The sequence below is a fragment of the Xiphias gladius genome, chromosome 21, assembly GCF_016859285.1.
Source record: "Xiphias gladius isolate SHS-SW01 ecotype Sanya breed wild chromosome 21, ASM1685928v1, whole genome shotgun sequence".
Taxonomy (NCBI): Eukaryota; Metazoa; Chordata; class Actinopteri; order Istiophoriformes; family Xiphiidae; genus Xiphias; species Xiphias gladius.
Genome location: NC_053420.1, coordinates 31,911,469 through 31,934,544, shown reverse-complemented (window position 1 = coordinate 31,934,544; position 23,076 = coordinate 31,911,469). Strand labels below are relative to the sequence as shown.

At 38.2% G+C, this 23,076-nt stretch overlaps 1 protein-coding gene across 1 annotated transcript in view; it reads left to right on the top strand.

Moving 5' to 3' along the window:
- Nucleotides 1-23,076, top strand: part of LOC120807313 (receptor-type tyrosine-protein phosphatase gamma-like) — a 207,253-nt gene that overhangs the window by 117,208 nt on the left and 66,969 nt on the right. The window contains exons 9-11 of the mRNA XM_040159103.1: nt 2,553-2,661; nt 3,197-3,246; nt 4,917-5,688. Of these exons, the coding sequence (XP_040015037.1) occupies nt 2,553-2,661; nt 3,197-3,246; nt 4,917-5,688 (931 nt within the window). The remainder of the gene's footprint in view (nt 1-2,552; nt 2,662-3,196; nt 3,247-4,916; nt 5,689-23,076) is intronic.

Here is a 23,076-nt window from a genome sequence, read left to right as displayed (position 1 = left end):
TTAATTTGATAATGATTTATCAAATGCTAAAAATGCAAATTTATTTGATTGACAGTTTGATTGTGTACAGTATAGTTTATATGCATATATACAGTGGATAATAATGATGTAATGTGGTGGTGTAGCTGACATACTGGATAAAAGTCTCCCCCTGAGTGACTTGCTGACTGATTTTACTTCCTGAAACTATTAAAACAGAGCAGAGTATATTTTCCAGTGCCCTACGGTATCTTTGCACTTTGTAACTATGTGTGATTCTGATTACCAGTGATACTCTACACCAGGGTATGAATTTTCTGCCCAATATGTCGGATTTGATTAACAAATGAAGACTTTAGTAAAAGTGAGTAGTGAATCAAGTAATAGAGGAATAAAATCAGTTAGTCTAATATCCAATTTAAACACGGCATTAGAAACACTACTGGAATTGGTCTCTTACTGGTTTTAAGATGAATCTTATTAGATGGATTTTCACCCCTTTATCTGATGGATAGCAGAGATGACTGCACGTGCATGATATGTTTATTATTCTGTTGATCCATGGTCACATGAGATCTTACTATTAAATGGTTTGGAATGTTCAACAGTGGGGTTTACACAATGAGGACTGTATAATTTGGCAAGAAACCCAGTGCTGGCTCAGAGATTTTCCATTTAACTGAGTGATGGTAAATTTATGCAGGTAAACTGATGGACTTGAGGAGGACAGGCTTTGACCTCCCACACTAAGCCATTGAATATCACGGATTGTACTTTTATTTCGGATGAGAATGCGTCTTGTTGTGCTAATATAATGATGAGCTGGTCCACTCTCTAACTTTTTGAGCTTTCAACAGGTACAGGGGTTACCGTCTCCCCCAATATACAAACACATTTTTTTCACATGACTGAAGAGCCAAATTAGGGCATGTGATTTAAATGAGCCAACTCCACCTGCAGTGAATTACAGTTGAAAGTTAAAAAGTGGACCTTTCAGCTCATACTGTCTTGTGTATTTGACAGGGAGATTATGATTTGGAAGTAACCTTTGGGAAATAAAAAAAACACATAACTTGGATGAAAGGTTTAGGACTGAAAGAGAGGGTACTACATTGTCAGATTTGGGATAGTGGCTGACACTGACTGTATTAAAGGCTGTAGAGAAATGATACTGTGTGGGGACAAGGAGGCCTTTGTGGTTTACCGTCACTATGTCTTCGTTAGGAAAGCACCAGACTATACGGGTTTTGGCCTCAAGGCTGGTCCCAGGATGGTTTTTCTGTTCTGCACTTTTGGTGCTCTTGTTATTTTTGACACTTACGTATTATTTAGAGCTTTGTAAGATGTGTTGTGCATACATTTTGATTTATAATTAAAGCGAGAACACTGGACACCATTTCTTAGGACATTTAAAAGTTTATGGATAAATTAATCACAGGTCATTATTTGCTCCTTCCTCTTAATATTCCTTAAAGCAACCAATTAGTTCACCTATGCCTAAAAACAGGCATGAGTCAGCCACAAGCCAGGTTTCCCATCAACGTATCAACGTTTTATGCGCATTTTGAAGTATGGCATTAGAAAAGTTTGATGGAAACAGCAAAATTCGAAAACACTTCCTCAATTGCGCAAAAAAAGTTTTCATGCTTGAGGTTTTTTTTGCCTTTTTCGAAAAAGAGTTAATACGCTTATTGGGAGATGGGAACACCTTTTCCGAATAAGTTCTGACGTAGCGAACATTTAACTCACATGACTGACCAGCTGTTTCCACTTCTAGAGAAAAAGAAGAAGGAGAAGCTGTTTCCTCTCCATTTTTCTCTCGTAGATGGCCAAGGTGACTTTTTTTTTTTCTTCTTCTTCTTCTTCTTCCTCTTTTTGGTGGTTGGCAAACAACTTGTTTTGTTACCAGTTTGCGACCCTCTACTTCTTTTACTGTGATTATTACAACCATGCATAATGTAGCCTATACCAACAGACACTACGCGGCCTAGTTTATTTGCTCCAAACCAGTTGATGGAAAGGCAGCTATTTTTTTGTGACATTTCAAAAGTTCGCTTCAAATTTGCTTGACAATTATATGGAAACATGATTACTGTCAAGTTTATGATGTTCGTTTAATTGTTTGTCAGCTATGTGTTTTTTGGTCTCCCCGGCTGTGGATTTTTGAGCCATCTGTGCATCTGAGGGTTAAGAATCAAATTCAGCTCCCTTAAAGTTATTTACACCACGTACATTTTATATCAATCTTCTTTTGAAAGGTAGATGTAGACTTTAAGATTTGTAAGTAAGGGATTTTTGTTCCCTAGATCCAAAAGCATTCTCTAGAAGGCTTATAAATGCCTAAATCATGTCTTAATCTGTTCACCTCCCTCTTAATATACTGTAAACTCACTGTCCTGTAGCTGAACTTAACATGATTTATGATACAAACTTTAGAGACCTGAAACAGACCTGTTTCAGCCAGTGAAAACCTTACTGATTTTGTTTGTGTGTGTGTGTGTGTGTGTGTGTGTGTGTGTGTGTGTGTGTGTGTGTGTGTGTGTGTGTGTGTGTGTGTTGAATGCATTGTCCAGGAGGCCATCATTTCTCCCGTCTCCCCTGATGTACTGTACCTGTTTCGAGTCCAGGCCATCTGCATGAATGACATGCGCAGTGACTTCAGCCAGAGCATGCTCTTCAGAGGTAACACAGAAACACACACACACAGACCTCTTAGACCTCAAGTGCTCACGAATTTCTGCCATATTATCTCTTTGTGTCATCCCAACTGTCAATATGATCATTATTATCTCTCATGTACACGGCCCTCTGTCAACATGCCTATGTATTGTCTTACTTATGCAAACTGTATAGAACTGTATAATCTGACAGCTAGGATTCCTTTGATCATAATATAACAAAAATGTTTCATATTTAGGTTATTTATGTGAGCTCTTATCAATGGCTGCAGGCTATAATAGCAGATAAAAGCAGAGAAAAGGAAAGAAATTAATCAAAAACAGGCAGCTGAAATGCAGCGGGATGCATTCATTTCATCAAACTACATTCAGTTTATTGGTTGCCCCAGTTGCACCTTGCAATCATATTATGTTATGTTGCGATTAATGTTACAATACAGTGATGGTGTTTTAGAGACACCCGTTCAAATGAAGTGTTGCCTGATGGTCTCTGCTGTTTCCTAGTGTATTACCCCATTTTTTTCTTTCCTGTATTTTAGCTAACACCACCAGGATCTTTGAGGGGACAAGAATCGTGAAAACTGGAATGGTAAGTTTAATGGAAGAAGAGGTGAATTACTACTGTTGTATTTTCACTTTTTATCCAGCAGAGAGCAGTGTCTCTATTAGCATCATTCCCATTCTGAATTAATTTCAGAATTAGAAAATATTGGTTCACATGGAACAGGATAAGAGGATTTAAATTATTAAATATACACTAAAAAAGTTTTAGATCATCCTCCATTTTCAAAGTTGTTGTCCAGAAAGTTTGTCTCAACACTATAGCAGAGGTTCCCACAAATGTGTTGCACTTGTAGGTTGCTTTGCTTTCACCTTCTGTCCAGTTCAACTCAAACCAGCTCCATGGGGTTTAAGTCTGGAGATTGTGATTGTCTTGTCAATTGTCAATTTCTTAATCCCTGAAAAAGGCCTGTTTTCTATGAAGTTTACATTATTTTTCATTTAAGGTTATTCACTGGAATTGAACTGCTTAAATTTGAATAAAAACTGGAAAAATGGGGGTGTTCTAACTGTTGACTGGTCGTATAATAGTAACTGCAGTGCGTTTTATTCTGTAGGGAAAATACATCAAATTAAAAATCTCTTTGTACTTTCCTGACACTTTTGAGACAAATTTTCAAATTAAACAACTTGAGGATACCATAATCATATCTAAATCTAAGCAAAAACTACTTAAAATAAATTCTGGGTCCTTTATTTTTACTTAATTCTATGCCTTAATCTTTCTTTTACTTTGGTAAAAGACTACATAAAAATACTTAAGATTTAGTCATAAGACTACATAATCACTGATGTTAGAGCACACTTATGAGCACAGAACCATTTTGGACTTGGGTCTGTTAAGGATAAAAATTGGTTGTTTTATTTCTTATTCCATGCACATTTCATATGAATCTAAAATTATAAAATGGTTTAAATGTTTGAAATTTAGGATCGTATTCTTTATATCAGTGGTTCCCAACCCTTGTGACCTGTGACCCATGCCTCAGTGTGTTTCAAAGGTACAGTTTATATGACCATGCTTGGGACCTGCCTTTGGTCTGTTTGATCAAATTTGTCATTTTACTTGTTATTCCATGCAAATTTCAAACAAATCTTAAAATTATAAAATGGTTGGAAGGTCTGAAAAGGTCTACAAGATTCTGTATGGCCCCATAGTTTTGAAAATTTACAAAAATTGTCCAATTCTGACATCATAAAGATGGGGGACGCAGTTTCACATGCTGTTTGGCAATCCAATAAGCTCTTTAACTGAAGCATTCTAGTATTACTTCTTTAAAATAATGTCTACTTGTAACCCCTCATCACTTTTTATAGCATTTGCGTAGATATGAATGTAGAGTAACAGTCAACCAGAGTGAGTATTCCTTCTCAGATTGTTTGTATTTTTAAGTGGTCACCAAAAAGGTAAATTGATCCAGTATTTCATTAAATGAAAGCAAAAATAACAGAAATATATTGTTTTCTCTCTTAATAACGTAATCATCTGGTTATCCCACAGCCATTAAGAAACTGCAAATGCCTTAATCATCGCTGTGATTTCACTCATGTAATATAACTTACTATACAAACTGATATTCGAATCCTTAATTATACCTTACTAGGTTAAACTTCTTAGTCAATAATGTCAGAGTTGAATGAGGAAAAAAAAACAACAAATTATTGCCAATTCTAATCAGTAACTTGTTTCTTTTTTAGCCAACGGTCTCTCCAGCCTCCTCAGCCGACATGGCTCCCATTTCCTCTGGCTCATCTACCTGGACCTCCTCAGGCATCCCCTTCTCCTTCGTCTCCATAGCGACAGGCATTGGCCCATCCTCCAGTGGTAGTCAGGCTACAGTGGCATCTGTTGTGACCAGCACTTTACTGGCTGGACTGGGCTTCAGTGGTGGTGTCATCTCCTCCTTTCCCAGCTCCGTTTGGCCAAGCAGAGCACAAACCCATAATCCCACCTCCACATGCCAAACCACCGAACCCACCGAGCCCACCAAAGACGCCACCACCTCTGCCGCTGCTGTCACAACAGCTGCAGCCAAAGATAATGGTGAAGCTGGGGGTGAGGACAGGAAGAACAGCAAGGATCAAGGAGAGGATGGAGAGAGGGAAGGAGAGGATAAGGATGAAGAAGAGGAAGAAGAAGAGAAAGATGAGAGGAAGAAGAAGAAAGAATCAGGACATGTAGGAAGAGCAGGGAGGAAGGACACTCCAGCAGTGAATGAGCCACCCAGTGAGACACCAGACCCCACTGCAAAGGAGACAAAACAGACTGAACCAGATTCGACTAAAAAAACACCTGGTGTAGAAGACCAACTGGAGGTGTATACCTACAGTCCACTTGACACTAACCCCACTACCACCACAGAGGCAGCCAATGAAACAGCAGCATTCCCTGCCCCCAAGGACCCTGCAGTGACACTCACACCCAGTATAGGGAGGGATAAGAAGCCCTGGCCTTTCTCGATCCACACTGGTGAGTCTACTAAAGTGCTTAAGCCTCATGTAACATCAGCTTTGTTACTTTGTAGAGCACAAACAAGAAAGGTGGAAATTCAGAGAATAAAGTGCAGAATGATCCACTTTCCATTTCTTTAACTAATGTGATCACTTGTCGTGAAAAATATTCCAATTTGTTAGGTGACACTGGCTTCGGTTACAAGTTTTTTTTTTTCTTCGTTTCTACCATATGTCCTCAATCTGTTTATGGAACCCCAAGTATCTTCTTGAATGACCATAAAATAAATGGGTAAGGTCCACAGTGAGCATTCGAAATTTCTCAGGCGCACTTGTTTCTCTGAAAGGTGTTTCCTTTATCAAACGTTCTCTAGCCAAGGATGCAACATAGCAGACTATTTGAACAAATCCTAAAAAATGAAATCATTCATCCAACTGAATATTTATGGCTTCCAAGGCCCTCCTGAACAACAATAGGGTTACACTAACAAAATTGTTGGATGGATTGAAATCATGTATGCCTTTACTGATCATACACAAATGTCTGTGTGGTAAGGCAGTGATACCTGGGGCCTTGTTTGTGCAAATAAATAAAGTCATCACATCACTGATGTGACAGAGAAAATAATCTCACTTTTTATTCATAAAGCAATGTTTCTGAATGTTCCCGAGAGTAAGAGGATGTTAAGATTTCACTATCTGATTTCAGTGGAAAGTAACAGGAAAATGAAGAAGACTGGCTGCTATGATCACAATTTCATTCTCTCCACTGTAATCTCCAAGAGGTGTGTGGTCAACAGTTATGCAATTCTAAAGTATTTCATGGGTTTTGAAAGTAATAAATTTTGGTCACTGACTATAACTCAGTGATAAGCGAAATGACCATGATGGGCAACATTGATCAAATAAAGGCCAAAAGCTTATAGTTTATCTGTTTAAGAGTTGTTGTGAAATACGTTATGGAGCATAAACAAAATAGTGTTGGATAATGGATAGTTGGATGTGTTGTATGCGGGGTAAGAAGTGGTACTGGGCTCTTTCATAACGGCCTTTATATCCAAAGGGCTTAATGTAGCAAGGAGTGATGAATTCCTGTGATGTAAAGTGTTAAGAGTTCCAGCAGGAGCTGAGAGCAGACACGCCCCACACCCACCTCACCCATATATCCCTCCAAGACCTTCAGCAAGGCACTGCGATAACAAGCAAATAACATGCAACATCAATTTCAAGATCTTTGAAATGCAATCTAAGTGCAAGAACAGATATTATTATGAACAAAAGCATGATATTATGATATTCCTTTTCCCTATCTCTTTGTTAAAGCATATTTAGCACATTTTATTTTCAAGGGCATGCTTAAAAGTTGTTGCATAACTTTGGTGACTGTATAAATTCTGCTCCGAGCTTCTGTTGTTGGAAGTGCTTTTATTCTGAGTGCATGCTTTCAGTACTTCAGAAAGCATCAAGGATTAGTCTATAAAATAGAAACAATTACAAATACCAGTTTTCAAGGCAAAGCGATGTTAACTAATCACCTAGAGGCTGTGTCTGACTCCATTTTGGATGTGTATTCAATGGCAGTCTATCTCAGTGTGAGTAATAAAGAAAACAGTTAAAACAAGACTTGGTCAAAACCTAGTATGCAGCTGGACCGCCCTTTACCTGTTTGCTTCTCTCTGTGCTCACATATACATTATTTTAATCCAGCTGAATTTCCAATAAAGCTGTTCTCATTTACGTTTTTTTCTGTTTCTGTTGTAGGCAATAGAACAAGTATAAAATAGTGACTGAAACACTGCCCATTAAGAAGTAACTTCCAAGCTGCTCCTCTGAAATGTCAAAATCTTGATTTTATAAATCCAACATCGCCTGACAAAATCACCATACACATAAATTAAAGACCAAAGCTGTGCCGTGATAAAATATCACTCAGACAGAAAGATAAAGCTCATTCACATCTTCGCCTGCTGCCATGCAGTCAATTGAATGAGACACATAGAGAGGTGTGGCTGCGGAGGGAGAGCCTGACTTTTGCACTCAGAGGGCAACACTTATTTTTAAGCACATGTCACCTTGGACAGACATCTGTCAGCTCTGGCTAGCAACTTTAACATGAAAAATATTCCAGTGAGAAATGACAGCTAATAGCTATGATAGTATTAACACAGACTACACAAAGTTATTCCAACAGGTAGAGAAAAATGACCATTGTGTTGCAATAAATGCTGTTTGCCTGCTGTTTGCCTGCTGCACAAGATAAGAGCACTTACATGCTCATTCTGGTTATTATATTTGTAACATTAGCATGTATCCTTCTCAGTCCTTAGAATGTACCAGATACTGGATATGACAGATGTGTTACATTAATGCAAAAACTCATACTGATGATAATGATATAATATAGTAACAGCTTCACTCCTGACAAACTGTGTCAACACAGGATTTAAACAGTATTATTAATTAGACTCACAGGATCATGAAAAGAGACTCGCCTGAATGCCTGTTTAATTTGTTTTCTCTTGAAAATACTGAGCATAACTATAGCTGCGGTTACATGCACACAATTTTTCATTCTGACTGAAATCACTCTGACTGAAGATTGCAGGTCAACTGTTTACATGGGATGTGATTTAATATGGTCTGGTGTTTACATGCACCGATGCTTTTAATCGGAACAGCTGCGGGACATGCGCAAAAGTGATGAATACATTGTGCATTTTTCTTCCTCAACAGCTATCTTTAAGATTTGTGAAGAGTTTGTATAACAAATTCCCCCAGAGGATCAGTTCAGCTTTGAAGCCACCATTTACTTCAAGATGGAGGGCATGCGCAGAAAGAATGCAGCCAGAAAGTAATCAGATTAAATTTATACATGGTACAATTTTTCTTTTGATCAGTTTAAGAAAAGGTTTAAACTACCTCTCTGCAACAGATTGAAATTTCAAATGGTTTGGGCCTGTTTATTCTGATAGAGGTGTTTATATGGAGCATTTATATTCTGTTTGGGGTTTTTAAGTGATTATAACATAAATATCAGGCTTCATTTAAACATAACTAGTGTGATACATTTTCCATCCGAAGCCATCAGTCCGCTCCTCTATCAACTATCGCAGATTACCAAACTGAAACTCTAAATGCATGTCAAACACAGATGCTGAAAAATGTTTATTATTCATTCAACAGCCATGAATATATATTAGCAGTGTGAACTGTCTTACCTTAAAACTGACATATATTCCTGAAGTTTGAGAGCATCCACCACCTTCATAAAATCCATGGTTCTGACAAGATTGCTTAGCTAACAAGCAGCTTTCTTTCTTGAGATAATGAACCCAGGACTTGTGATTCAAGCAGTTTTAGGCTCTAAAACAAGTTTTCATGTTGAGGTCCTCATAAGCTCTCAGTCACTAAGGGTTGTTTTCGGCATGCACATCTCTCTGATGACTTTGCTAGGAAACCCGTCTGTAATTTGACAAGAGTCAGCTTTGTTATGGTGCTGTAAGACCAAAATTTGCTTCATGTTCATGTCTGTGGAATTGAGCCAGACACAGGAAATACTGTTGTATATTCTTGTTATACATCTGCAAGGCCAAAAAATACAAGCAGCAGAGAAAGAGGTGATGCCTAGTTGCGGACAATGTAGGGACAGTGACAGAGGTTTATGACAGTAAAATATTTTATAAAGCACTGTTTAATTTACAGCTTGTAGACTACTGTTGTTAGTCCGCTAGCTATGCAAGCTCATGCAGTTTGTGTTGTTTCTAATCCTCACTACATTATCTCCTTCCCATCCTACTTTTGGCCGTACCACAGAAATAAATTTTGGTGTGACTGCACCATCAACGTAATAGACGGTATGTAAAGATGGACGACATGTGTAGCCAAAATATCTTGATCAGCCCCTGGTGGCTGGCTGCGGTATAGCTCATAAACTTCGCCCCTTCTTAGCAGATGGGACGTGAGCTAAAGTATAAATTCAAGGTACAAGTTTTTACAGAGGTTGGTTCCTGTCATTTTAGGTAGTTGTTATCACGCTGATGTATTTTCAAGTGGTCATTTTTGGATGTGTTGGTTTTTAATAAGTCATTTGATGATATAAGAATGGGTGTGGCTTGGCATGATTGACAGCTTTGATTGACAGCTCCTCTCAAAACTCTGTCAGATTGACCGGAGGAGCAGAGTGAGCCGAGCAGTATCTGAAAGAAGACCCAAATTCATTTAAATTTTCATTTGTGATTCACTGCCAGCATTGTAAACCGACTTGATGCTGCAGTCAAGTGTTCTTGCAGATACTCTGAGGAATCTTCAATTTGTTAGGTAAGTTGGTAATTTTTGTCAGCTAGCTCATGTTAGCTAGCTAGCTAACTTTAGCCTACTGTAAACTCTTAGAGCGTTTTCATATTAGATACGATTGCTTTTTGCCGTTGGTTGATCCATGCCCAGATACAGTACACAGTGTTCACACTAGTGAAACAAACTGTACTTTAGAGTCATTGTACTCGCATACGGCCCTGGGTCCCTGTTGTTAAAGCACTCTTAAAGTGCAACTTGCAGGTTGGTAACCCCAGTGAATCAGTGAATAGAAAAATTATATATAAACTGGATTTTTGTAACACTACAGTAACATTTGTAGGTATTTTTGTAAGGGAGTTACATGCAGGCAGATTACGAGAGAGGGGAAAGTAATATGTTTAGGGCAGAAATAATCTATTATTATGTTCTGTGAATTGTCCTTTCTATACAATTAGAATAAAAGTCTGGTGGACCAAGGTAATAAAGTACACATTGATTCTGAGTGCTCAGCAGGTATCTGAACCCAGAGATCATTGATTTAAAATCATAGACTTGATCTTTTATATGGAAAGTTGACTTGTTAATCGTACATCTTAGAAGTATTCATATGTAGATAATACATGAGTTGCCCATCATCACACATCACACTTAAAATGTAACTGTAGATATTATGTCTCTACCCCTAGTCAATACCTCTACACAGCTTACATGCAGGTTGTATGGCATGATGTTGTAAAGTTTTCTCGGTAGGCACATCAGGAAGCCCTTACCCTGGTGTTGTGTCTGCCATCAGGAGACAGTTTCCGGGAGAAGGAGGCATTTACAAATATTTGAAAAGCCTCATTTGGGTGACAATCGTTAAATTAATTACAATCATAAAGTGTTCCTTACTGTATATAAACATTTTTTGCAGTTAAGATCAGACATAATATCAAACTGACACTGTATTAACGGCAGCAGCAGCAGCCTCAGACTAATAACAAACCTGTAATATAAGTACAAAATGTTAATTAATGTATTATTATATTCATGAATTGCAGCTAAGACAATAGGCACATTCAGCAACACAAATTTTACTATTGAGACTATAAGAGGCTAAGAGTTAGCCCCATCAACAAAACTCAAAACACATGATTGGAACTTTTTTAAAATATGTATGTGGAAGCTCCAAATGGTTATAAAAGAAAGAAAAATATACCAGTTGAATTATTTAAAACTAGGAACCACTCGAAGAGCGCACTTGCAACTAAAGCTGTGCAAACCTCAATAAGCTATTTTATAAAGGAAATGTTTTCATTCCCATCTAGCTCTAAACCAAAATACACACCAGGACAATCAAGCCGATCAAGAGATAAATGACATGATGTTTTGTTTTTTTCCTTCAGCTTGGTACAATAAGCCAAAGTAAACAGTGAAAAGGTTTGTCCTTGGCCCGTAGCATAATTGTTTAACAGATTTAATCAAAATCTCTTACCAGATTTTTGAGATATATAACATATAAACAAACGTGACAGAACATGTAACCTTTTTAGCCTAGGTTAATATACAGCATATTAATATGTGAATTGTAGAAATTCTGGATTTATAATAATCTAAACCTGAAAACTGGGAGCCACAACATCCGTGCTGCTTTCACACTAATGTCCTGTGTTGTACTGTGATTGCTGTATCAGAAACATACTGACTGCCCCATCTTTTTATGATCTTCTGTCAGGATCTGGAAAAGGCTGGAATAGGTGCAGTGGAAGATAAAACACTGCTGGGGGAAAGAAAAATTCTTTAGATTAAAGTCAGTGATATTATAGTTAATTCATGCATTGATTGACAGAATAGATATTATATAGCAACTGACAGAAACTGCTAACCGTACAACTTCTCCTTGATAGGCCAGACAACCCAGCCACTTTGGTGGTGACTTGGTTAGGGAATCACATTACTTACCTTACCGTCAATGGTTTGAGCAACTTCCCGGCTGCCATTTTGATTGAAATGCAGCGCTGCCAAGAAAGGCCTGTAGAAAGCTGATTATGCAGTTCTCAAGTTATACAGATGTGTATAAACTATAAACTGAGAGGTAGAGACAAAATATAGAGCATTTTTTAACTGAATTTTTAGTGTATTGTGTAGTGTGGAGGGAACAAAGCCATTCTGTGACTAAAAACTGCCATTGATTAGGATAAATCCAAAGTTTATCAGGTACACCTAGCTACAGACCGGTGACAAATTAAAGGAACCACCAAAATAAAGTGTTTTAATAAGGTTTTGGGCCACCATGTGCAGCAAAACATGTCAATGCGCCTTGGCATAGATTCTGCAAGTCTCTGCTGAAGGGATGAACACCATTCTTCAAAAAGATATTCCCTCATTCTGTGTTTTGATGACAGTGGTGGAGAGCGCTGTTCAACATGTCAGTCCAAAATCGCCCATAGGTGTTCAATTGAGTTGAGATCTGGTGAATGCAAAGGCCATAGCTTATGATTCACTTCATTTTCATACCCATCAAACCATTCAATGACCCCTCGTTCCCTATGGAGGGGGCACTTCCATCCTGGAAGAGACCACTCCCATCAGGATAGAAATGTTTCATCATAGGATAAAGGTGATCACTCAGAACAACTTTGTATTGATTTGCAGTGACCTTACCCTCTAAGAGGACAAGTGGACCCAAACCATACCAGCAAAATGCCCCCCACAGCATAATAAAACCACCGAAAACCCCTCACTGTAGGGGTCAAGTATTCAGGGCTGTACCGTTCTTTTTGTGTACACCACACATGCATTCACCCACTTGTCGAGAACATGGTGAAGGACGACTCATCTGACCATATCACTTTTTTCCACATCTCTGTAGACCAGTGCCTATGGTTTTTGCACCACTGAACTCTCAAATGTGCAATCATTTTTTCGTTCATTTGGGTGTCAGTAACTCTTTGCCCTGACTCTGTGCTTCTTGTTTTATTTTGAAATGAATTACCCTGTGTGTCTGCTGGTTGTTTTTCTTCCTGTCTTATCGTTTTCCTACCTTTCATGATTACTTGCCCCAGTTTAATTATTTTCTCTTCTGTCTTATCGTGTCCCCCTCACTAGTGTTTTTAAGTCCCTGTGTTCCCTTCACTCCTGGTCGATTCATCTGTGTTTGCTCATTTGTGTTTCTCTGTGGCTTTACTACCTACGTTGGATTATCTGTTTTCTTTCCTGTGCATGTTTCTTGTGTTCCTATGTTCCTGTTTCCCTGTTACTGGATTACCTGTTTTTGGGTTCCTGTTTCTGCTGGCAAGCTCATCTACCCACCTGTGTGTAAGCCAGTTTTGTTCATTTATTAAAGTACCTTCATTGCCCCTACCAGCCTTTGTGTGTGTGTCTGCACTTCGGTCCTGAAATCTTCAAACCGCAACAAGGGGTTTATGCACTGCAAGTCATGGCATTCTCAGTCACCTGAGTTTTCCTCACATACTGCACGAATGCATGACTATCACAGTCATCATATAAGCGGTGTTGGCCACAATTTCCGAGCATATTTACTGATGTCTTACCTATAGGTCTGAATGTAGATCTCATTTTAGTCACTGTAACTGTTGAAACACCAGCCAGTTGAGCAGTCTTTGTGACTGAAGCTCCTGTCATCCGTGTCACAACAATGAACCCTCTTTCAAAGTCACTTAGACCTTTTCCTCTTGCTCTTTTGATACAAAATCAGAATCCCCTGGACCTACTCAGAATTTTCATACCTGCGACAGAGCATGATTGGATGTTAATTGCTTAATGTACCATGCAGTGCACCTGTGTGGAAGCAGCTGCATTCATTATGTTTATCAACTCATTTTTTCAGGCTTCTCCTTTAATTTGTCACCTGTCTGTAAAACTAATGCAGTCTAATGCAAAAGCCTTGCAATAGAAATCCTACATGCGTGAAGGTTACTGTGTAAATCAACACCTCTCTCTAAAACGGTTTTAGAGAGGTGGGGATTTAACTTCATGCTTATTTTTGAATCTGCACTTTGTGGTTCTGTTAAATTGCATTGTGTAATACCGTAAGGTTTTTCTGTTTTGTCTGCATTTATGTGAAAGAGGCTTGGGCTGTTGTTTTAGACTGCATTCGTTTTAGCTGTACTCATTCTTTCACAATCACATAATACTTATCTGCTGTATATCCCAAGGAAGAGAACCTAATGTGGTTTGGTGCAAAGTGGTGGATGAGGGAATGAAATGTCTCTAGTGAGAAGGTGTGAAGCTCTAGCAACAAATGCTGATCAACCTTCACCAGCAAGCTCAGTGCTGCTCTCATTGCTACACTTCTCTTCTACTGCTTCTCCAGATTAGCTGCTGCTGTTAATCCTGCAGGACCACATTATGTTTTGCTGTTAACTTTCTACAAATGCATTACACACACAGATAAGCCATGATTGTATGATTACTATCATGTGCGATTTGTACCTTGGTAATATGTTTTTAATCTTTGTAAAAAGATGTTGGGATGAACATTAGATATATAATATGATTAATACATGATGAAGCTGGAGAATATAACACTTTTTAAACCAACCACCAACCAGCAAGCAAAAGATTGAACCACTAATTTTTTCACCCACATACTGCAAACAGTATGTTTTACCTGCTTACATCCACTCCTTGTTCAGTACTTCTCCCCCCGGAGGTGGATGTGCACAGCAGGGAAATGCAGGAGTGATGTGTTCATGGAAGTAATAAACATGGTTCACCATGCTTTGCTTTTTGCCCTCGATCACATCTGAATCCCGATTAGGAGGGGAAGCTGCAGTCCATTACAGATGTTTCATAATGCCTGGTTTCCACGGCTTCTGGTTCTCACACTCCCTCTACTTTTCAGCAGCATCCAAAGCTTCCCTAGACCTGGTTCAGAACAGAAACAAAATGTTGACAATGGAATTGTGATTATAACAACAAGAGAGAAGACCTCTGGTTCTGGGTCTACAAGTACTGCACTACTAGCTGTAGGTGCATCTGTCCCTATATGAACTCTAGCATCTCCCGAAACCTTATAACGTTGCATGAAAAAAAATTACAAACTTATTAGCTGTGCAAACAAGTTACCAAGCTATGTAACTGGTTTCAGGATTCTAATATTAGCAAAATGAAGATACCCTATCAAATGGTGTTTTACACAATTGGTTGCTAATGCTAGATAACAGTAGCCATCATACCTCACCAGCTGGTGAGTTTTACAGGATAGCTACACTGCCTTACCACAACAACAAAAAATAGCACACATTATTCAATATTCAAATCACTATTCTGACTAATTTGGAAGTTAGAAAATCTTAGAAAAGATGGTACACAGTTCATGTTTTCATTGAGCTGAATCTCTGATGAACCTGTGACCGACAGCAGTACTGTAACCTGACAGTGGAACTGATGAAGCAGTGGTGTATACTGAAGGAACCGCACCAGCTATCAGTCTCACATGGTCCTGGTTTGGACATCCCATCCTGAATTCCATGTAACCAGGAACATAATCCTGTCTAATATATCTTTATGGTAAAATCGATTATACAGAAGGTTAGTCTAGATCAAACAGTATTGTCATTGATGGCATTAATGAATCAGACAGTGAAAAATGGTCTAAATCTGAGCATAAAGTGAGGAAGCTGCTGTCGGAGAAGCTAACACCGATAAACTGAGTTGGAGCAGGCCCACAGGACTGGGAAGCTTTTTCCATCCTCCAACAGGCCCCGGCCCATTGTTGTCAAGTTTCTGTGTTACAGGGACAAACTAAAGGTCCTCGGCAAATCTAAAGCCCTGAAAGGCAGAGACATTTTCATAGAGGAGGACTTTCCAGAAGCTGTTCAACAGGAGTGTAAAGAACTTCTTCAGGCCATGAGGGCCGCCAGGGGAGAGGGGGGAGATTGCCTAGCTGCAGTATGACAAACTCATTGTACACCCACCATCCCAGAAGCCTGCATCGAGGCCTATGCGGAACAATCCTATGCTTCTGTCTTCTGAACATTAGAAATGATACACACACTCACATATACACATATTCACACATACAGTAACATACCTTTTGGGAAAAATTTTAATTTTGATAAATCATGTAAGTATTAGGATACAAATATTATAAATATTTTAGCAGTCACAGAAACCCATATTGATAATACATTCACAGATGATGCAGTGAATATACAGGGTTATAAGGTTTATAGAAAAGATAGGAACTTGCATAGAGGAGGGGTTGCCATGTACATTCAGAGTCATATGCCTGCACAGATGAAACAACACCTAATGCCTGTTGGTATGGAGGCCTTGTGGTTAGACTTTCAATTAACATATGTCAAAAAGCCACTATTGGTTGGATGCTGTTACAGGCCACAATTTGCAAACAGCTTGTATCTGAGTGACTTGTGTGACATAATTTACAGTACTTTTGACACTAGAAATGACATTTATCTAATGGGTGACATGAACATGAATTGGATGTTGCAAAACTGTCCACCAAAGAGCAAAGTTCTTAATGTATGCATGTTATTTAATACAAGTCATTGATCAACCAACAAGAATCTTTATAAACAGTTTTGGCGAGAGAACATCTACTTGCATAGACCACATCTTTACAAATGCTGTGGATATGTGCTCCAAGGGCATATCTGTTCCCATTGGATGCAGTGATCATAACATAATAACTATAACTAGGAAAGCAATGGTACCTAAAGGGAAACCAAAACTAATTCATAAAAGATCATATAAGAGAGTATTGCAGGACTCATTTTGTACTGATGTGCATAATTTATGCTTATCTTATGTATACAAAGTAGATCATCCTGATGATGCCATTAAGGCTTTTGAAAACACATTTTACCTTGTAGTGCACCTATCAGAAAAAACACAGTAAAAAATATCAGGGCACCATGCATTGATAATGAGCTGTCAAGCATTATGGTTGATAGAGATCTGGCAAAGGGTATTGCATACAGGAAGGGGAGTAAGGATGACTGGGAAACTTACTGTAAACGAAGAAATCCAGTGAAAAAAGAAAAAGATATTTTTCAAACTCAAAATATTTAGTGTAATTATGATGGGAAAAAACTGTGGGGCACCCTAAATTAGATAATGGGAAGAAAACCTAGCCAAACTTTTATTGATAAAGGGCACTCAAAACAACAACAAAAAACATGAAATTGCACATTACTTAAATTATCTCTTGAAATTGGTGGGCAGCTGTTTGGCTGGACCTCTTTGCCACATCTTGCAACAGTTTCTTCCCTTCAGCATGGAAAGAGGCAAAGGTTATTCTTACTTTCGAAAAAATGCAGCAGAGGGATTTAGTGGTACAAATAGTCAGCCAATCAGTCAGTCAATTCTTAGCAAACTGCTTCCACAACGGCTAGTTTGTGAACAAATGCAGTGCTTTTCTTAAAGATAATAATTTAGCTACTGGCTTTCAGCAAGCCTATCGCAAAGGGCACTCAACATGAACAGGGATAAAACAGATGACGGATGACTGCCTTAAATATATTGACAATAATAACTTAGTAGGTGCAGTGTTATTAGACTTTAGTTCATGTATTGGACCATAAATTATTGTTAGATAAACTTAATTGTTACACATGATCACCTTGTGCTATATGCTGGTTTAACAGTTATTTGTCTAATTGTAAACAATAGGTATTTTATAATGGTAGTTTTTCAAATATGAAAGAGTTATAATGTGGTGTACTGCAATTACAAATACTGTGCTCTATCTTCACCAATGATCTTCCTCTTGTTCTAAACCAAGTGATAGCAGTTATTTATGCAGATGATACAACATTATATCTACGAGCAATAATAATTGGGGAATTGTCTAATGCTTTGGATATAGAAGTACAATCAGTTTTAATGGGACGTGGAGTAACAGGTTAGTTGTTAATTAATCAAAAACAAAACGTTTTTTATTTGGATCAAATTTTAGACTTAAACATATGCTACAGTTAAACTTGTCTGTGTAGGGAGTGCCTGTGGAACAGGTAGAGCAAACCAAACTCCTGGGAGTAATATTAGACAGCAGATTTAGGTGATGAAAGCAAATTGAAAAACATTTGCAGTCATGGGGAGGGGTCTGGCAATTATTAGGAGATGTGCTAAATTTTTACCATAACAATGTATTTTTCATATTTTTCAAACATTAGTTCTTACTTGTGTGGATTACTGTTCAGTAGTGTAGTCAAGTGAGTCAAATAAAGATTTGGAAAAACTACAGTCAGCCCAGAATAGAGCCGCATGACTGGCTCTGAACGGTAACAGAAGAGCTAACATTATCAGAATGCACATAACCTTAGGTTAGTCATTGGTGAGAGGCAGGATCGTTATTTCTCTGCTCTGTTTTACAAGAAATGTTTAATTGTTTAAAATTCTAAATGTCCTGTACCATCAATTTACATATAGTAGTAATGGGCACAACTTTAATACCAGGCATGCATCAACAGGATATTGTTCACTTCCTGTCTCAGAAACAAATGTGAGGCAATGTACTGTTCTGTACAGAGGAATGAAAATATGGAATAGTTTGCCATCAGACATTACACATTTAACAAGTAAAACTGTTTTTAAAAACATTTTACAGAAATACCTAATGGGACAGAACACCAGCCCCTCTCCAAATAGGGCATTTTTGGTATACAATATGTGACATTATGATGATATATGCTGACTATATGATTTTTCATTTTTCATTTTTTTATTTTCTCAGTTACTCTGCTGTTACTATCATTTTTGAGCTGTATCAAATGTTTTTAAATATAGTGTGGGCACTTGTTGTCATTGTTGTTATTATTGTTATTAGTAGTTTTATTTTTGTTGATTCATCTTTTTTTGTTGTTCTTGTAGTTTGCTTGTTTGTTTGTTGTTATTTTTTTGTTTCCTTTTGACTTGAATTTTAATTACACTATTGTTTTGCATTATGATGTAATGTTTACTTGTGTTAACCCCAGGAAGAGCAGTTCCTACCTTGGTAGTGACTAATGGGGATCCAAATGAATAAAAAATAAATAAAGTGTATCAAACACAGCACATTTTTTGCTACAGGGGCAACAGTGAAGTCCCATCTCATCACCTGCAAAAAAATGCACAAGACAAGAAATCTAGCTCCATTCCTCATCCTGTTAGGAAATCTGCGGACTACATGGATGGAGTTTGTGCAACCTGCACAAAGACAAAAATTCACCATGATGAGAAATGGTGAAATGCAAAGTAAAGCTAGATTGTGCACTTCCTGAAGAAAATGCAGTGTGACTGCTGAAAGCTCTTGCAGCTTTCTTGCAGCTACTGAAGCTGGCAGGTTCTGCCGCTTTCTTGAAGCTCTTGCAGCTTGCTTGCAGCTGCTGAAGCTAGTAGCTTTATTAAGTTGCAGCTGCAGCAGCTTTCTTTCAGCTGTTGAAGCTGATAGCATATAGAATTCACAAAATAGAGATTTTTTTTTCTTGTACACGTTATAAAATTACCGTATGTGATCTGGAAAAATCTCAAAACATCAATAACTGGCTACATGGTGGTGCTTTTTGACAATTTGATTTGACTATGTCAAGCATTTCACTATGGGCCAACTGGCTGCAAAGTTTCATTTCAGTAGCCTTTACAGTTATTGAGATATTAGTGATTTTATGCACTCCTTGTTAAAAAACTCATTAATCACCAGCTTAATCACCATTAATTAATAAAAATCAACAAGCTATTAAAAATATAACATAGCCTAATCATGCTCGACATTTTAAAGTGGAACCAAGTTTCTAGCCAATACTACCTGGGAGTAGTAGTGATTTGTATTAAGCAATTTTTGTTTTGTTTTTTTACTATACTGCCCCTTACTTGCAAAACTGCATGAAACTCAACAGTCTTATCCAAGTTCTCAGTCTATACACAAAAGCCAAATTTGGGTCCAATTGGATGAAACATTCAAGAGCTATAGCAGATTTAATTGTTTTGACCATACTCACTAAATTTGTTACCCAATCACGGAAAATGGATGAAGGATGTAAGATGGCGAGTCAAAGTATGTCTAGTAAAAAATTCAAAGTGGCGGAAAATGTTTTATGACACAAATAGATGTGGCCTAAATCTCCATTAATCTCCATGCACTGAATCCATAGACACCAGAATATTCCTTCTATAACTTCTGGGATATTCATCATGCCTCATCCTGCGTCATCATGTTTCACTCAATTTCCATAGAAAACCATTAAAAAAATCATTTAAAAAAATCATCCAAAATGTACAAAGCAAAAAAAAAATTGCGAAACAACCATTGCTATCTGGGAGCACTTTACGATCAGCCCAACTGATACAACTAAAGTCATCAAATTGTGCAAGGCCACAATAAGCAGAAGCATGGATGTAAAACATCCATTGACATCTTTAATGCACAACCATATGCATTTCAAACATCCCATTGTGACCGTGACTACCCATGCCCCCATCGCAAGGGCTAATACACAGCCACAATCAGCCTCCTCTTTGTCACCAGTAATAGCTGCTTTCAATCAAAAACACTGCACCCGGACAACCACCTGACTGCCAAGCAAATTACAGAAACTGTGGGTGAAGGGATTTTTATCCCCTTTATTATACTCACCATTTAATGCATACATTTATTGCATACATATATGGACAGTATGGACATGCTAAGAAATACAAAGGTAACAAGTGATGATATTGTTTTACAAAAGGACACGGATAGGTAACAGGTCAGCATGTCAAGAAAAAGGAAAAGAAAGGAAATGATTAATAAGCAAAAAAAAATAAAAACAAAAAAGTTAGTATTATTAATTATTAATTCTTTCTGTTCATACATACATGCCTACACATTCCCACATACACAATTTTTTTACATCTTTTTTTTTTAATGATTTGCCAGGACCTCTTGCCCTACTCGTCTGTGGAAAACACAGCTTCTAACTGTCATTGCACCATTTTACAGGGTACCCTCACATATTCATTTCACGTAGTTGTGACAAACCTGTCCAGTGATGTTAAGGGAAAAGGTGAGGAAATCCCTGTTATGCGTGGAGGGCGATATGGTACACTGTACCACAGACACCTGGACGAGCAAATTTTCCACTAATGTCCATATGTTACTCACAGGGCATTGGGTAGGACTTGAGATCACTGGATCTGATCAACAGTGCCATGATCACTGTGGATCACACTGAAGTGAATATACTAGATCGGCACCAGAACCTCATTGCAACATGGCAAAATGAGGTCTGTGGTCAGTTTTCTGTCAGACAATGCGTCGAACATGGTGAAGGTATACACATCAGTTGCATGGCTCACTCCCTGCAAATGGTAGTTTCAAATGCTCTAAATGAGTGCCAAGGAGTGAACCCTGCCATCACCATCGGCAGGAACATCACAGCGTTTGTTCATTGCTCAAACATGGCTACTGTGAAACTCCATGAAATCCAGGAGGAGACTGGCCCGCCTGTGAGTGTATGACGTGTAAACCAGGTGGAAGTCTAATGTGCTGGAAAATGGCAATCATTGCCATGGGGGCACGGAATTGATTTATGAGGCTATTTACTGGAGGCTAAAGTTAAGATATTGCAGCCTTTTGAGGAGGCAACCTGCAATGTTTGTGATCATGTTACATCTCTGTTCTCAGTTATCATTTGTTTGCAGGCTCTCAAAACTTCCTTGGGTAACTAGCAAAACAGGCAGTGCAAGCTCTGCCAGACGCTCGAAGGCATGCAATATTCTTGGAGACACGCCCCTCTGGCTTCAGATGCCCCTCTCCCAAGCAATGCTTTCCAGTTCCTCCTGGGGGACTCCGAGGCAATCCCAGGCCAGAGGAGCTATGTAATCTCTCCAGTGTGTTCTGGGTCTACCTACTAGTTGGATGTGCCTGGAAAACCTCCAAGTCACCCAGGAGGCCTCCTTATCAGATACCCGAACCATCTCAACTTTTTACATTTCAGTACCTGTAACTTGTTCCAGCATTTTGTCCATCTTTCCTATAATTTCCTATATTTCTTATATATAAGAACACTTTACATATTTTTTTCATAGCTGACATCAGGGGAATCGGTAGACATTAAATTCCAAGGTTCAGGAGAACGTATGTCAGGACTGTGCTGCCCAGTTTACATCCTGCTCTTGCCAAGAATGTCAAACTTTGGACCTCACATCTTGGGACTCCAGGTCTGTGAATTCAATGGGAAGATAGTTGGGTCCTCATGCACGACTTCCATTAGCTGTCTTTTTTTCATGCCTTGAAGGAGTCATGTTTTTTCTGCCCAAGACTTTAAGTAGCATTGGCGTAATGTTTTTCTTTGGGTAAAAAACTAGCTAAATATTCTTTTTTGTTGTGTATTAGATGTGAAAGAAATGCTCTGCTTAATCACCTAAAAAAATACAACCTGGTGCTACCTTTAAAACATGTTCTTTAAATGTAGATATTAAAAAAACAGATTTTCAAGTATAACATATATTTTTAATTCCTTCCTGCTCAAGTTATGTCATTGCTAATGGTAAGATAATAATGTTAGTTAACCATGTTTATAAAAGACTGAAGATAAAGTTATACTGTATCTGCACAGTAATACCTGAACATTTCACTCTTTGTATGGCTTTCTTGGGTTTTTATGTCATTTATACAATTGTTTTTACAGAGAAGATGTTAAAAAAAGTTAAATTCACCATGAAGGTCGTAGCTTATTTGCTTTTATACTTTTGTGGCAGAAAAGGAAGTGTTGCAGCTTACCTGTGGGGACCATAAAGGAAGATGTGAAGTCCACAGTTGGATCCTTCTTTGGTTGCAATTTGTTTCGATAGATATCTGCCACGGTGAATCTGCCAGTCACAGGGTTAACTAACAACAGGACTAGCAACATGAGCATTCAGATGACCAGACAGTAATGTAATGATCTAAACCACTTATTTCAATGCAAGAATGAAAATGAATGCACCCAAAATGTCTGTCATAATCTCCCAAAAAAATCACATGCGCTGAAAACTATGCTAAGTAAGGTAAGTTAGTTCAAAGCTAGCACTCAGTAGCACAGGGTCAGTTACAACACAACGATAGTTAGTATAGATAGTTTTGTGACACATTATTCCACTATATTCACTAGACGGCAGGAGCTACTAGTTATGTGCAGATTAAGTTTTT